This window comes from Ipomoea nil, unplaced genomic scaffold, assembly GCF_001879475.1.
Source record: "Ipomoea nil cultivar Tokyo-kokei standard unplaced genomic scaffold, Asagao_1.1 scaffold1721, whole genome shotgun sequence".
NCBI lineage: Eukaryota > Viridiplantae > Streptophyta > Magnoliopsida > Solanales > Convolvulaceae > Ipomoea > Ipomoea nil.
In genome coordinates, this window is record NW_017618149.1 from 58,869 (window position 1) to 75,017 (window position 16,149).

At 37.8% G+C, this 16,149-nt stretch overlaps 1 protein-coding gene across 1 annotated transcript; it reads left to right on the forward strand.

The window, feature by feature from the left end:
• Nucleotides 1-9,998: 9,998 nt before the first annotated feature.
• Nucleotides 9,999-14,185, forward strand: LOC109191839 (LRR receptor-like serine/threonine-protein kinase FEI 1). The gene is made up of 13 exons (XM_019342519.1): nucleotides 9,999-10,458; nucleotides 10,645-10,780; nucleotides 10,942-11,013; nucleotides 11,142-11,213; nucleotides 11,304-11,375; nucleotides 11,462-11,533; nucleotides 11,621-11,692; nucleotides 11,785-11,891; nucleotides 12,045-12,218; nucleotides 12,303-12,635; nucleotides 12,714-12,977; nucleotides 13,557-13,690; nucleotides 13,794-14,185. Exons 1-13 carry the CDS (start codon nucleotides 10,377-10,379, stop codon nucleotides 14,016-14,018), a joined length of 1,815 nt encoding a protein of 604 aa, XP_019198064.1. The 5' UTR covers nucleotides 9,999-10,376; the 3' UTR covers nucleotides 14,019-14,185.
• The last annotated feature ends 1,964 nt before the right edge of the window (nucleotides 14,186-16,149 follow it).

Here is a 16,149-nt window from a genome sequence, read left to right on the forward strand (position 1 = left end):
GATCGGGGCCATCAGGGAGTCGTAGTGCATCCCGATCCACTTGCCCCGATGCCTGTCAATCACGTTTCCCAGCTGCCGGCTCGTGTCGAATTCTACCCGACCCCGGAGTATTTCAGCAATCCGAGCCGCTTCGCCTTTGGTCAGCAGGCTCATCTCTTGCTCGACACTCTTGCTGTTCAAGAATTCGAGCTCGACGGCTGGTGTGGCCGGCCCGGCCGGGTCTTCTTCGGTCTGCTCGGGGGTATTTTCTCGATCACCCCCTCGAGGAGTAGCTTCCGGGTGGTCCCCAACCACCCGGGTAGGCGTTTCCCTAACGCCCTCGGTCGGAGAACCCCGCCCGCTTGACGTGGTCCTCTTTTCCTCTTCTTCGCTGGAGCTCCCCGACCCGCTGGAGCTAGAGCTCGACGTCCCAGAGGAGTTTGATGCGCTGTTATGCTCGACAGCTCGATCGGGGGCTGGCGTTGCTTGGGGGCTGGCTTCGGGAGTGTAGGACATAATGTCCACTTCCTCGTCGCTGATACGCTCGACCTCCTCATCGTAGTCCGCGATCGAGGCGTTTTGACTGTCCGAGTCCGTCATATTTCGATCTACCTAACGGTCGGTCGGGGTTAGTAAAGGACTTGAGTCGTCCGGGACAGTTAGTTGACCTAGCAGTTCTACCTATAGTTGAAAGCGTGAAATAAAGAGAAGGAGGGAGAGCTTACCGGACGAAGGAACTTTGCGAGAGAAAGCTTGAAGTTTGTTGTTCGATTGCCTTGCTGAGATGCTCTGCTCGGGATTCTTAGAGGATACCGACTGAAGCAAAAGAGTGAGGAAAGTTCAAATGAGGGCCTCAAGGGCCTATTTATAGGAGGGCATTTAGGCGGGAAATGGGCCAACTTGCCTGATACGACCCGCGCTGAATCCGAGGCGGCGGATGGGATCGCCGAGGCCGGCAGAGGCTGACACGTGGCGTAGGAGGGAATGACAGCTGGCCGGTCGGTCTAATGCCTGACGGTTGGGCTTCTTCATCCCGTCCCGTTTTTTCCCGACTGATCAAAAAGGCCCGGGCTGGGGGGCTTTTGGTAGGGAATATCCCGACCGACATAAGCTCCACCACGACCGACTTGCCTTTGTCTTTCTCTTGTGATCTTTTCAGGTGGCAGGTCGGGCTTTTTCCATGAAGACCCCAGTCGGGAATAGCCGGGAGTTGCCCGAGCGCTGATGTCAACCACCGAGCGGTAGCCCTTCGACGAAAGAGCTGGCACAAGGACGCGAGAGGACGCGTGGCGGCTCTTCATGGCGACAGACAGGGCACCCGGGAAAATGACACGTGGTGGCTACGTGGAAGACATGCCGAGCGGCTGGAATCTTGTCCCCGGCATAGCGGCTATAAATGCCCACAGTAGCTACAGTGTAGAGGACTTTTGGACGATCGATAGGTTGTTGTTAGAGAATCCCGACCGCAGTCAGTCGGTACTCAGAGCAGCCAAGTAGATTGTACTTAGGGCCTTTACCGGGATCAATAAAGATTTTACTTGCTTTAATTGGTCTCGCGTTATTTTATATTGCTTACGTGGAATTAGCAGTATCAGAGTCTATACCATTATTTTTATTTATTTATTTTATTTATTTGCTTTTTATTTTTATTAACAGTTTTTTTTTTAGTTTATGGATGAATATGAATTTCAAGAAACTATGTCACCGTTCTACCCTCCTTCCCATGATCATGAGATGAGTTGGAATAGGACCCAAGTTTATGGAGGAATGGAACCACAAGTTCCTTTCCCAAATTTTACCAACTCAAGTCAATAATATATTCAAGATAGTTCATCTCATGCATCAGTGTCACAACCCCAATGGTGCTCCTTTTGTGGTGGGAATCACTTTTTGGAGAATTGCTACATATTCCAAGACATATTCCACCCCACCAACCATGTTCCTCAACAACCTACTCAAGGAGTTTGTGCAAACATGAGTCAAGCCACTTATCAAAGATGCACACCACCTACTCCACAACCTTTATGGTGTATCATATGTGGTGGGCCTCATGAGGCGAAAAATTGCTTCATCTTGGATCCCAATTACCAAATTTGTTGGAATGAGTTCAGGGAAATGTACTCTAAATTAATGGAGCAAAAAGCTCAAGTGGATAACAAGATAGCTCAATGGCAAGATTTAACAATTCAATAGCCACTTCAGGATTCATTTAATGGAGAGGTTCTAGAGGAGTTGTTTTTGACAAATGAGGGTCATGAGGTTGAGAGAAATAAAAAGGATGGTGAAGACCTTAAAAATGATGATGATGAGGTTATTGATGAGTGCATTGAGATGGAGACACCAAGTTGGGGAGAAAGTATAGAGTTACAAGGGAATGGTGATAAGGTGCAACTTGAAGATAGTCAAAGTAAAGAAGAGCTCAAGAATGAGGAATTTTGTGGCAAAAATGAGGAATTCCCTTCATTTGATGACACCCCCATTAATGAGGACTTTATAATAACTTGGAAACCGGGAGGTGTCAATGTTCTTGAAAGTGGAGGCCCGCATTGGCCAAATTTCATGTCCAAGAATTCTTCCTTCTTATTGGTTCATGAAGAAGATCCAAGATTCCCCTTACTTGCCAATGAAAAGGAAAATAAAGATGAGAAAAGAAGTGGAGATCAAGAAAATGATCGAGTTCATGAATAGTATCTAGATCCAAATTTAAAAAGAAATACTTGTTTGATATATGGGTCAAGAATGGATTTGTGGAAATAATGAGCATGGAGCCTGATTCGAAGAGATGTGAAATCATGAATTTTGGAGTAGTAGATTTGAGCTTGAAGGAATTTATCAATGGATATCACTTGAAGAGATACTTGAAAGAGAAAATTGATGGAAAGAAGGGGATTTTCAATTTCACATCCCTTGATGGTTGAACTTGAGAGGTACCGTCGAGCTAACGACGTTAAACTTAGCGCTTCATGGGAGGCACCCCGTGTTATATTTTATTTTGCATTATTTATTGCTTTCTAGTTTCGTTTTATTTAGTTTTTATTGATTTGTAGTTCGTTTAATTTTTATTGCTCTTTTTGCTTTCTCTTTTATCTTGCTCTCCTTTCTTTTGTTTTGCATCAGGGACGATGCAAATTTTTAAGTGTGGGGGAAGAATCAATAATTTGGGGATAATTTTAAAATTTTTGCTTTTGCTTGGATGACGCATATGGTATTTTTGTTGAATAAGTTACTTGTCTCAGCATGCAATTGCAATTACTCTCTTGTTGGTTTGTGGTTTGTTTTAGTGGTACTTGTTGCAATTCAATTTGTGATTGATGATTTGAGGTGTAACACATAATTGATCTATTCCCTTGCCAATAGCTTTGTTAACCATTTAATAATTGGATTAATTCTTGATCTTGTGTGTTATGCATTGCTAGTGAAATCTTATGTGAGATTCCGGTCATGGGTGTTTTGCTATAACTTGCCTCATTACTCCCTAACTAAAGTCTAAGTTTTGAATGTTTTGAAGTGATTTAGGCCATTTTTGTTTAGCCATAACCTTTAAACCTGTCCCTACATATGTTTTTATCCTTTGTGTCCCCATTGTGCCTCTCGTTTGTTTAAATAAGTGCTAATCACTTATCCCCTCATTGTGATTGTTTTTCTTTGATTTACTCCCGTTGTTATAACTCTTAGCCCTTGGTCAAATCTTAAGGACAATATTAAATCTGGGTATAACAAGTGTGAGAATGCAAAGATGGCATAGAGCTACTCTCGTAGTCTCTAACGCTAGTGGATATCCACTCTCGTGATGTAAACACCCAATAAAACAAGAACAAGCATTCATAATTAATTCATAACTAATACAATCTCTCGATGTGCAATAATCAAGAATTAAATTATTCCTTAACTAATTTGCCCTTTCTCAAGGTGCAACAATTAAGTGCAATTGTGTGTGCCCTAAATTATGTCCAACTCTCGTTATGACACAAAGAAGCAAACGAAACAAGTAATTACGGCCGTTTAACTACTAGCAACAACAATATAAAATACAGTTGCAACACAAGTTATACCCAAATAATAATATATTAAACTCGTGATGAAAGTAAAGAGCGAATACAGTAAGAAGGATTAGAATCCCAAATACGAGTCTCAGGATGAGAGTCTGCCACCCTAGCTAACGTATGGACAATCAAGTTCACTGATCTCCTAATCATACGACAAGAAAAGGACTCCAAGCTCAAAATAAAACTATAACATTTGACTAACAACATGACCAACATATGATCTATCATTGCTTTTTAGGTTCAAGGTTGTCACCGCACTTGCACAGTCTGACTCCAACCGTTTCGAAGTTGATCCACGATTCTTTAGCCATGAGAGTGATTCTTTACAGTACAAGCCATGACTTCTGCCATATGGGGATTAAGCACATTAGGAAGCCATCTGCTCGTTGCAGTAATAAAAGTATCTTGACTTGATAATAAAATCGCACCAAAAAATTTATGTACATAAATAATGAACTTTTCATTTGTGATACACATAATTTAATTTTTGTGTGCATTTTTAAATCCAATTTTATAATTCAATATAGAAAGAAAAAAATTCAACCTAATCACACCCATTCACTCATGGTCATGGATAGCCAATTCGAAGATGCTAGATTTTTTTACCAACTAAAATTCTCAAATCACCAACGTCATATCATATCACAATTTATTTTTGTTTTTGTTTTTTTTTTTTTTTTTTTTTTTGTTTTTTTTTTGCGCGCTAGATAATAATATTAAATAAAATTATACCAAAATTTTAAATTTTATATAAACATGTAAAATTAAAAATATTTAAATATAATTACTCCATATACCTGCCATATTTATTATTAATTAGTCATTCTTTCTTTTTAGCTTTTTTTAAAAAGTATTTTTAATTATTTGTAAAATTAAAATTTTGTGTTTAATAGTACCTTTAATGTAATTTTTTTTTTTTTGAAAGAACCTTTAATGTAATTTTTAAATATGTAAATTTCACATATATCAATACTATAGACTCAATATATTGAAAGAATAACCAACATGGTTGGCGTTAGGGGTGAGCAAAATATCGGTTAACCGACAGATAACCGCTAACCGAACCGACCGAAAAAATCGGTTATCGGTCGGTCACGGTTATTACTCTAAAAAAAATGTCGGTTTTTCGGGTTTTCGGTTTTCTACGGTTATTAAAGTCGGTTTTCGGTTTTCTACGGTTATTAAACCATTTGGCCATTCCCCTACCACTTACAGCACGTTTGGTTCACAGAATGAATATACTTTAGAAATTATATTACAGTGTTTGGTTGGTGATTTTGTTTTGTTTAGTTTTTGGGTTGGATTAGCCCTAACCCTAAACTATGGACTATGGGTTTATCGAACGGGCTAAATCAATGAACTAAAATTAAAAAATGCCCCACTTATTTTTACATTTAATTCAAAATAAGTTAAATTATTTATTTTGGATAAAATTATTTACTTCATCCAAAATAAGTTAAATTTAATAATTAATTCCAATTCAAATAAGAGCATAAAATTAAGAAATATACCAAAAATATGTAATTTTCAAATAAATAAATTCAATGCATATAATAATTCAACATATAAATTAAATAATAATTCAGTACCCACAGGCGGTCTAGCGGAGAAAAAAATTTAAATTCCTAAATAAATAAACCTATAGGCTATAGCTGCAGAACCAAATAAACCAAATATTTAATTTATATAATTGTATTAAACTAATGTATAGTGGACGTCATTACTGCTACAGAACCAAATAAACCAAATATTTTATTTATATAATTGTATTAAAATTATTTGAACATATGGAGCAGCAGATTGTGGACGCCTATGCTTGCAGTCCAGAATGCGAATAGAAATTCAAATTGCTAATAGAAACTAGAAGTCCACGGCAAATAGAAACAAAACAAACTGTGCTACGACGAATTCTATAGACGGGCTGGGTCACCAATCCAGTGGGTTAACCCAACTCAACCCAATAACCCTATAGGGCCAGCCCAATTAGCTTGCCTTTTTATTGGATTGATATTTTTTTTTTGGATTTTAGCCCCTATAGGTTTTAGGGCTTATTGGGCCAGCCCATTGGTTTATGGTCAAATTGACATCTCTAGTGGTGGCGGCGACGACAGTGGTGGTGGAGAAATAGGAAATAAATTTAATTAGGGGTGGCGGTGTCATCAGGATCATATTCAACAAACATGAACTGCATCACTCACAGTCCTGCAAATTGGCCTGTATTTGCTTTGTTCTGTGCTTAAGGTGCGTGGTTTTTATACTTAAGGTGAGTGATTTGTGTTTTTAAGGTGTTTTGTTTGTGGGCTTAAGATGCGTGGTGATTTGTGTACTTAAGGTGCGCCAGGTTAATGCTTAAGGTGCGTCTAACCGCACAACCGCACGGGAAGCATCAACCGTATCTGAACCCTTCCATTTATATAGGAATAAGGGTCAAATAGGCCACCCAAGTGCACACCAACATGCAATTAGGCCATCCAACTCAAAAAGAATGCAATTGGGTCCTTGAACAACACAAACTTATGCAATTTGACCCAAAATTTACTTGTTTACCTGAATAGAAGGTTACTAATTTAAAAATATTTTTTAACAATAATTTTTAATCAAAATAAATATTTAAAATAAAAAAATTTTTTTTAAAAAAACTAAAAAAAAAAAAAAAAAAAAAAAAAAAAAACCGCCGGAGACGAAGAAGTCTTCGTCTCCAGCGGGTCGCTTCGTCTCCTGGCCGGAGATGAAGTTACCTTCGCCATCTCCGGCCATGGAGACGAAGGGACCTTCGTCCCCAGGCCATGGAGGCGAAGGTCTCTTCGTCTCCATTGCCGGAGACGAAGGTACCCCATAGCCGGTACCTTTGTCTCCGGCCATGGAGACGAAGAGACCTTCGCCTCCATGGCCTGGGGACGAAGGTCCCTTCGTCTCCATAGCCGGAGACGACGAAGGTAACTTCGTCTCCGGCCAGGAGACGAAGCGACCCGCCGGAGACGAAGACTTCTTCGTCTCCGGCGGTTTCTTTTCTTTCTTTTCTTTTTTTTTTTTAATTTTAATTTTTTTTAATTTTTTTATTTTAAATATTTAGTTTAATTAAAATTATTGTAAAAAAATTATTTTTAAATTTAGTAACCTCCTATTCAGGTGAACAAGTAATTTTGGGTCAAAAATTGCATAAGTTTGTGTTTTTCAGGAACCCAATTGCATTCTTTTTGAGTTGGATGGCCTAATTACATGTTGGTGTGCAGTTGAGTGGCCTATTTGACCCTTATTCCATATATATATATATGTGTGTGTGTGTGTGTGTGTGTGTGTGTGTGTGTGTGTATCTATGTATGTAAGGGTATTTTTGGCATTTATAATATAAAAGCTATTCCCATAAGCATGAGAATAGCTAATACCAAGGCCCCCTAAGAATGGCTACTCCCCTTGCAAAAGGGAATATGTCATTCATAGGAATAATATTCCCAATACAAATTGATGAACCAAACAATGGAATAGGTCTATTCCAAGGAATGTCATTCCAGTCCTGACCTATTCTATGAACCAAACATGCCATTAGTGTGTTGACAATAGGGACGGGGATAAGTCTTTTGGTTATCGACTGGAGGGATACCTTTGGGCAACCAAAAAAAAAAAATATAATGAAAGAATGAATTAAAAATAGGGAAAATAGCACTCCCCCCCCCCCCCCCAGAGATAATATATATATTTATAGCATTTTTTCCGGTATTTCATTTATTTTTCTTCTCCAACAAATTATAACAACGATTTGATTCAAACAAAGCAGGCATTATAGCAACCAAACCAAAATATTCCACTTACAATTTAGAAGCGAAACCTGATATTTAGAGTTTATTAAAATCGCGAACCGGAACGACCGATTCATGTTCCGACCTAAAAAAATAAAATACATTTATTGTTGAATTTATACTATTTTAAAATTTTAAAAAATTAAAATAAAGATGGTTCAAAATCGTGAACCGGATTCGGAACCGCCGGTTTAAGGTTCAGGATCCAGTTTTTTCGATTCATAATTTTAATAAACTGAAATCCAAATATTGGGTTCTGATCTGAATCAATACCGGAAACTTTTAATTCGATTGCTATAGTATCCGATTAAGCTCGAATCGAACCGTGATCATCCCTACGTATATGCAATTATTTGTTGAAGAAGAAAAATATATAAAATATTTACTTTAATGGTAGAAATGTCAATTTAATATATCGGGAGGGGGGGGGGGATTGTCACTTTTAGAATAATTGAGGGGGCTAATGTACTTACATGAATAATTCAGGGAGAAAAAATACTATAAGTATATAACTTAGAGAGAAAAATTATCATTTTTTTAAAAATAATAATAATCAAGTCTCGTTAATCGAATCAGATATATAAATGACTCAAATGGAGTATTAAATACCATTTGGCAAAACTGATATTTATGGGTGGAGTACTTGCTAAGTTGCTATCATAGATTACGGAAGATTGTAGGAGCTTTGAGCAATGGTCAACATGGCACCAAGATTCCCTCTTTTAAAATAATAAAAAACTGATTAGGTTTTGCTATCTACCATTCTATGCATCAATAAAAATGGTCCACATGGTGCCAAATTTGTAAAATGCTACATTCATGTAGTTTCCCCAATAAAAGGGAATTTGTGTCTGTGACTGAATAAGTAAAACATAACTTTTGTATTAGAATATCACAAGTTTGATTCGTATTAATATTTTTTCAATTGAGTCTATATTTTTATAGTACAATTTATCTCTTTTATGTCATTTACAGATTATTATACACAAGCGATATACACCCTCTTAAATAGTAACTGTGAGTTACCCTCGTCATAAAAAAAGGAAAATATGTTTTAAAAAATTTATTAATTGATCATTAAATATCTATTTTTACTATTTTTGGCATGTGTACAAAAATGTAAAAGTATCTTATTCAGAAGTGTCATAAAGTGAAATAAAAAAGATTATTTAATATTTGAGTTTATTTTGCTTTTCGGATTATTTACCTGCAGCTATTTCTACCTATAGCACTTCATTTTACTTTATTACTTTTTTTTTTTTTTTCTTTTAACCTTCTATTTTAAACTATAAGGTGAAGTTGTTTGGTATAATTTTATAAAGTTGAGAAACTTTTCATGACATAGTTTCTTTAAATTTAATGAAAGATCTAATGAATTTGTAGTAGTAATTTAATAAATTTTTAGTATCTATTTAATGAATTTGTAATAGTGACGAATTTATAGTAGTGACATAATAAATTTGTTGAATTAATAAATTTATAGGTTATAGTATTAACTTACTGGGATTTTAGGTTCATTAAAAAGTTGATAAAAATGTCAGTTAAAAATTATTAATGATATTTTTTATACATTAATTTTGTTTATACAAAAAGAAATTAGAAAAATAAAAAAATAAAAAATTTACATTGCTATATGGATTCAACATGTATGTTTTTATTTATTTATTTAATTTTGATATATTAAGTTCTCTAGATTAATCTTAAGCCCCAAAAATTTTACTCAAAGGTAATCGCAAGTTATCCAATTAATCTTTAGTTCATACCCCTGCTTATACATTTTGCATACAAGAAATATTCATCACCTCTGATTTAAAAAAAAAAACACAGAATGCATATCATCAACTAAAAAAGGCCAAAGCCATACGAAGTTCATACCCCTACTTATACATTTTGCATACAAGAAATCTTTATCATTTCTGATTAATTTCTGGATTTTGGGTCTCTCACTGACCTTCATATCTTCAGTGAAAATCAAATTTCATCTCACCGTTAGAGTAAGATTTATTGTGATTTTATTTTATTGAGTGGTGGAAAAAATATATGATCAGATACAAAAAAAAACAATTTTTTTTGAAACAAAAAAAAAAACATAATAAATGAAAGTTAAAATTGTTTATAAAAGTAGCGAGTGTGAAACATTCTTGACGCGCGAGGGTACTGCCTCTTCTCTTGTACACATTTTGAACTTGACAACGGCTACTCTCTCTCTCCACTGCACAACTTTCTATACTTCTTTGAAAGTGGTCTTCTTCTCAGATCTCTTATCTTCATTATAATTATGGGGGATTTTTCAGGAGTAAGGGTTGTAATGATATCAAATTATCAATCACATTTACTCTTTTGAAAACCCCACCGCTATGATTCAAGACTAACCCTCACCCCCTCAAAAACCCCTGTTTCACTCCCTTCCAAACTTTTTTGGTTGGTGGGCTTCACTGCACAATACCCAGAGGCCAGATAATACTGTTCTCCGAAGGAGAGGGTACACTTTGAAACTCGATTCAAAAAACTCTTAAAATTTTGAAAAAGAGTGCCATTTTTTCAAGAAACCAAAATGGGTATTTGGGTTTTGATCTTCTCAGCGATTTTGAGAGCAACCCTTTTCAGCAGAATCTCTCTTGCTCTCAACCCTGATGGTATGCCCGTTTTACTTTTTTTTTTTTTCTTATTCTCTTAATGTTTTGGTTCATTTTTACTGAGGTGTTCTATAAAGATCTGTTTTTGGGGCTTGTTTTTATGATTGTTTGCTTAAAATATGCTTTTGAGCTAAGAAAAGTTGAAGGCTTTACGTGGTTTGATACTTGTTTGTTGTTTTTATGAAGGTGTTGCACTGTTGGAACTCAAGGCTACTCTGAATGACACCAGAAATGTTCTGAGTAACTGGAGAGATTCTGATGCAACTCCTTGTACATGGACTGGCATTTCTTGCCATCTAATTGAACAAAGAGTCACCTCTATGTATGCTATTCCTTTCACCCTTTCTGTGTGTGTGTGTGTGTGTGTGTGTGTGTGTGTTTTGGGGGTCTCAACTAGCTATGCTATTTTCATGGTTTTCTCTGTTTCTTAGGACAACTACACTTGTTCTTATTCTTTTTTCCTTTTTATCTTTGGGATTTCAGCAACTTACCTTATATGCAACTTGGTGGAATCATATCCCCCAGCATTGGTAAACTTGATAGATTACAAAGGCTGTAAGTTCATTAATGTTCAATAGAAATTAAATTTTCAATTTTTACAGTGATGCTTAATCTTCAGAGGAAATATATTTTAGTGTGCATAATTTTGGTAGTAAAACTTCTTATTTTCTCTTTAAAACCAGGGCGCTTCACCAGAATAACCTACATGGTGTAATTCCAAATGAGATTGGCGGTTGTACTGAATTGAGAGCAGTGTAAGTGCCAAAACCATTTTCGCTTTTGAGGGGTATCACGAAATGATATTGGAGAACTTGTAACAAAGGTGAAATTGTTTGTGGCTATAGGTATCTTCGGGCTAACTATCTTCAAGGAGGCATACCTTCGAACATTGGGAACCTTTCTATGCTTAACATATTGTAAGATATCTATGCTGTAAGCTGTTTGTGAATGATTTTGATGATTAACTCACCGTGATCAAGAATTTGAATTCAATGTTATATAGGGATTTATCAAGCAATTCACTCAGGGGTGCTATACCTTCTTCTCTTGGAAAGCTGAAACTTCTCCGTTATCTGTAAGTTGGAGTTGGATTTGTATACATAGTGTTCTATGAAGGAATTCTGTGCCTATTTAGTAACATGTTCACTGCAAAATACTTCAGCAATTTGTCCACCAACTTTTTCTCGGGTGAGATCCCAGATGTTGGAGCCCTTAGCACCTTTGGAAGCAAATCGTAAGTCCCTTGATGTCTTTGCTACTGTTTGTTTTGTAAATTTTTTTTAATATTTTAGGTGGTTATCCTAAAACGGTTGTTATTATGCTTAGGTTCATTGGGAATTTGGATTTGTGTGGCCAGCAAGTGTCCAAGCCGTGTAAAACATCAATGGGATTTCCTGCAGTTCTGCCTCATGCTGAAAGCGATGAAGCATCAGGTAATTGTGTATAGTGTTTTACTACTACAAAATTACGATTTCTGGTGTTTCGGGAATTTTGTCCTAAGGCTATGCATATATTACTCAATCTTGACCTTTCGTTTGAAATTTTGAGGTATACTAATATGTTGTAAATTAATTTGGTTTATTCAGTCCCAGTTAAGAAACCATCTCATTACGTAAGAGCAGTGGTTATTGGTGCAATGTCTACCTTAGGCGTTGTATTCATTGTGCTCCTCGTATTCCTATGGGTTTGGTCGGTATCAAAGAAGGAAAGGGCAGCAAAGAGATACACTGAAGTCAAAAAACAAGTTTATCAAGAACCATGTGAGATGGATATGCCTGCTGAAATCTCCAATTAATTTTCCCCAATTTCACTCGTATTGTTCTTTAACCCCCGATATTCCACAGGTGCCAAGCTCATTACTTTTCACGGTGATCTTCCGTATCCTTCGTGCGAGCTTATAGAGAAGATTGAATCACTCAATGAAGAAGATGTCGTTGGTGCTGGAGGATTTGGCACCGTCTATCGAATGGTTATGAATGATTGTGGCACATTTGCTGTAAAAAGAATTGATCGGAATCGTGAAGGTTCTGACCAGGTTTTCGAGAGGGAGTTGGAGGTCTTGGGTAGTGTCAAACACATAAATTTGGTCAACCTCAGAGGCTACTGCAGTCTTCCTAGTGCGAAGCTTCTGATCTATGATTACTTAGCTATGGGAAGCTTGGATGACTTCTTGCACGGTATGTAATCACGGGTTTCTTGGCATTCAATGTTAATTTGTATTTGTTTTGTTTATTTATTGTGTTCTTCGTGTCTAGGTCGACCTCAACACGTGGATGAAGATAGACCGTTAAACTGGAATGCACGTTTAAGAATATCTCTTGGTTCTGCAAGAGGACTCGCATACTTACACCACGATTGTAGTCCTAGAATCGTTCACCGAGATATAAAATCGAGCAACATACTCCTGGACGAGAACCTCGAGCCTCATGTCGCAGACTTTGGCCTCGCCAAGCTTTTGGTGGACGAGGATGGTCATGTAACAACTGTTGTTGCCGGAACTTTCGGTTATTTGGCTCCAGGTTGTGCTCATTTGCTAATAATTCGTTTGATATATATACAAATATACCAATCTAGGGTGTAACCCCAGCCAAAATGGCAAGAGATCCACGCTTGTAACCATAAGGTCACAAGTTCGAATCCATGCCCCCCTTGGTTTGAGCCAGTCAGCTATGGGTAACCTAGGCTGGTTTACTTTCTTGTGGTCTTTTACTGGCTAGGGAGCTATGGGTAACCTAGGATGGTTTACTTGTGGTCTTTTACTGGCTAGGGTCGTGGTCTTTTACTGGCTAGGGTCACAAGGTGAGGTTTATTCACACTCGAAAGGGTTATACCAATTTGACTGGCTAGGGAGTTAAGGTAACTTAGGCTGGTTTACTTCCTTGTGGTCTTTTACTGGCTAGGGTCACAAGGTGGGATTTATTCACACTCAAAAGGGTTATACCAATCTGACTGGCTAGGGAGCTATAGGTAGCCTAGGCTGGTTTACTTCCTTGTGGTCTTTTACTGGCTAGGGTCACAAGGCGGGGTTTATTCACACTTGAAAGGGTTATTCCAATATGAGTAAAAGCTAATGGACCTATACACTTTTTGGTGAGCAGAGTACTTGCAGAGTGGAAGAGCCACCGAAAAATCTGATGTCTACAGCTTCGGTGTTCTCCTATTGGAGCTTGTCACCGGGAAGAGGCCTACCGATCCAACATTTGTAAAGCGAGGCCTAAACGTTGTTGGCTGGGTATGTACAACATATACATACAGCTTTTGCATAATATTGTTACACAATACAATAGCCACTGACACCACGAAATATATATATATATATATATATATATATGCAGATGAATACCTTGCTGAAGGAGAATCGAATTGAAGACGTTGTAGACAAAAGATGCACCGATGCAGATATAGAGACCGTAGAAGCAATCCTAGAAATCGCAGCAAGATGCACCGATGCCAATCCGGACGAAAGGCCTTCAATGCAGCAGGTGTTGCAGTTCTTAGAGCAAGAGGTGATGTCGCCCTGCCCCAGCGAGTTCTACGAGTCTCATTCGGATTATTCTTGAACACATTTTGTGATGAACATTTAATGTTGTTGTCATGTTTCTCTGTTTGCTAGCTAGCTGCTGCTGGTCTCAGCTTATATCAATTTCTTGCTGATGATGGATGTGATGTAGATAAGAGGAGAATTTGTTTTGGATTCTAATCATCCTAACCTAAATGCTTCTTTTCACTAAGGTATCTGCATAGGTTGGAAATGTTGAAGTGCCAGCAAGGTTTTGTCAGTGAAGGAACTGCAATGAAAATTATTATTATTATTTTTTAAATTTAAACAAAATTATAAAACGCAATTAAGGGTTCGTGAAAGCAGGAAAATCACTTCTAGAAAATGTTTTCTGAAAAATAAGTCATTTTTTAAAAAATATTTTCATTTTCAGTGTTTGGTTGCATTTTGAAAAACTGTCTTGGTGTGTTTGATTATTTTTTGAAAAATGAGTAGAATTGTATAATTAAATATTATAATATTTTATTTAGAATATACAAATATTTATAATAATATTAAATATAATTTTATTTATTAAAATTATAAAAAAAGCATCATTGGTTTTGGGCAGAATCCTGTGAACATTGATTTTCGCTGAAAATCTTGTTGTGTGTTTGGCAAAAGTCATTTTCTGTCCAAATGACCTTATTTTTTCAATCAATGGAAAATGTTTTTCGTTGATTGAATTTTCTATGTACATTCAAACATTGGAAACCCGAAAAATAATTTCCGGTAAATGATTTCTGAAAATCATTTTTGGGATTTCCAAACACATCCTCAAACAAAGGGTAAAACTATTTATGTTGGTCTGAAAATGAATTTATATTCAAAAATTATTTCTATATTCCAATTTTGCCGATTTTTGTACGAACATTCGGAGCGCGAAAGAGAGCTTCGATGTTACAGAATTCATAATTTCTAAAAAGTTGAATTGTATTTAACTAGTGTTAACTTACACTCCTTTCCAGGTGTCTGTAACGAAAAAGAAAAGCGGACCAGACGCTTCTTATGGGGGTCGAAACGAGCAAACGGGGGGAAATAATATGAGTCTTGTAAACTGGGACGTAATCACAACAGAAAAAGCGCGTGGAAGCCTGGGTCTGAGGAAGATGCACGCCATGAACATTGCGTGACGAAGCTAAGCTGGAGAATTAGAACGGAACCTAACAGTCTATGGGTGCGGACTTTAGTGACGAAATACAACCACAGCTCTGGCTCACATTTGAACACTTCGGGCAGACGAAATACATCCAACGCATGGAAGGGGATTCAAGCCGCACGAGGGGTCTTGGAAAGCGGTCTTACGCATATTGTTCGAAATGGGAAGTCCACCCGGTTTTGGATGGACTCTTGGTTAATGCCAAAGCCGCTGTACGAGAAGCTACATGGTACCCTGAGCCTCCCGGACCTCTACGCAAATGTTGATGAGTATTGGGACCGAGCCAGGGGGTGGAAATGGGAGAAGTTAGAGCAGTATCTTCCTAAAAATGAGTTGGAAAGGCTAGCAGGTTACGGCTTAGCGGTAGAAGACGTCCAGGACGAATGGGGTTGGAGCCTGGATCCCCGGGGGCGGTTCTCGGTGAAATCAGCGTATGGATTAGCAGACACCTCCGGAGGGAAAGAGACTGACAAAGTTTGGGGGCTCATATGGGCTCTAAGAGCGCCGGCGAGAGTTTCTGTGTTCATTTGGCTTATCAAACACGAGAAAATTTTGACTAACTACGAACGAACCAAACGACACCTTACGACTGATGATAGTTGTTATCGTTGTGCAGGTCAGCGTGAGGATTTGAACCACTTGTTTCGACGATGCGGAGCAGCAAAGCAAATATGGGAGCAGTCTCTTCCACGGCGAACGCTGGAGACCATGCGCAATCTTGTTTGGACTGACTGGTTCATGATGAATCTCCAGGGTGATGTTAAACGAGGTTTCGAAGAAGGATGGCCCGAGCGCTTTGGAGTCAGACTCTGGTGGATGTGGAGGTGGCGCAACGAGGAGATCTTCAATGGTACATTCGTGTCTCTTGACCAAAAGATGAATTGGCTACGTCGGTGTGATGGGGAGACGGCTCGGGCTTTCGAGAACAGGCACCGGCCACTGCCCAGGTGCAATCGGGAAGAGGATACGAGGCTGACATGGTTGAAACCTGAGG

Bases quoted from the DNA above. Each gene is read 5' to 3' on its own strand.
- LOC109191839 (XM_019342519.1), top strand. From the start codon at position 10,377: ATGGGTATTTGGGTTTTGATCTTCTCAGCGATTTTGAGAGCAACCCTT. The intron at 11,693-11,784 runs GTAAGTCCCTTG...TATTATGCTTAG, and splicing joins AGCACCTTTGGAAGCAAATC to GTTCATTGGGAATTTGGATT. The intron at 13,691-13,793 runs GTATGTACAACA...ATATATATGCAG, and splicing joins GCCTAAACGTTGTTGGCTGG to ATGAATACCTTGCTGAAGGA.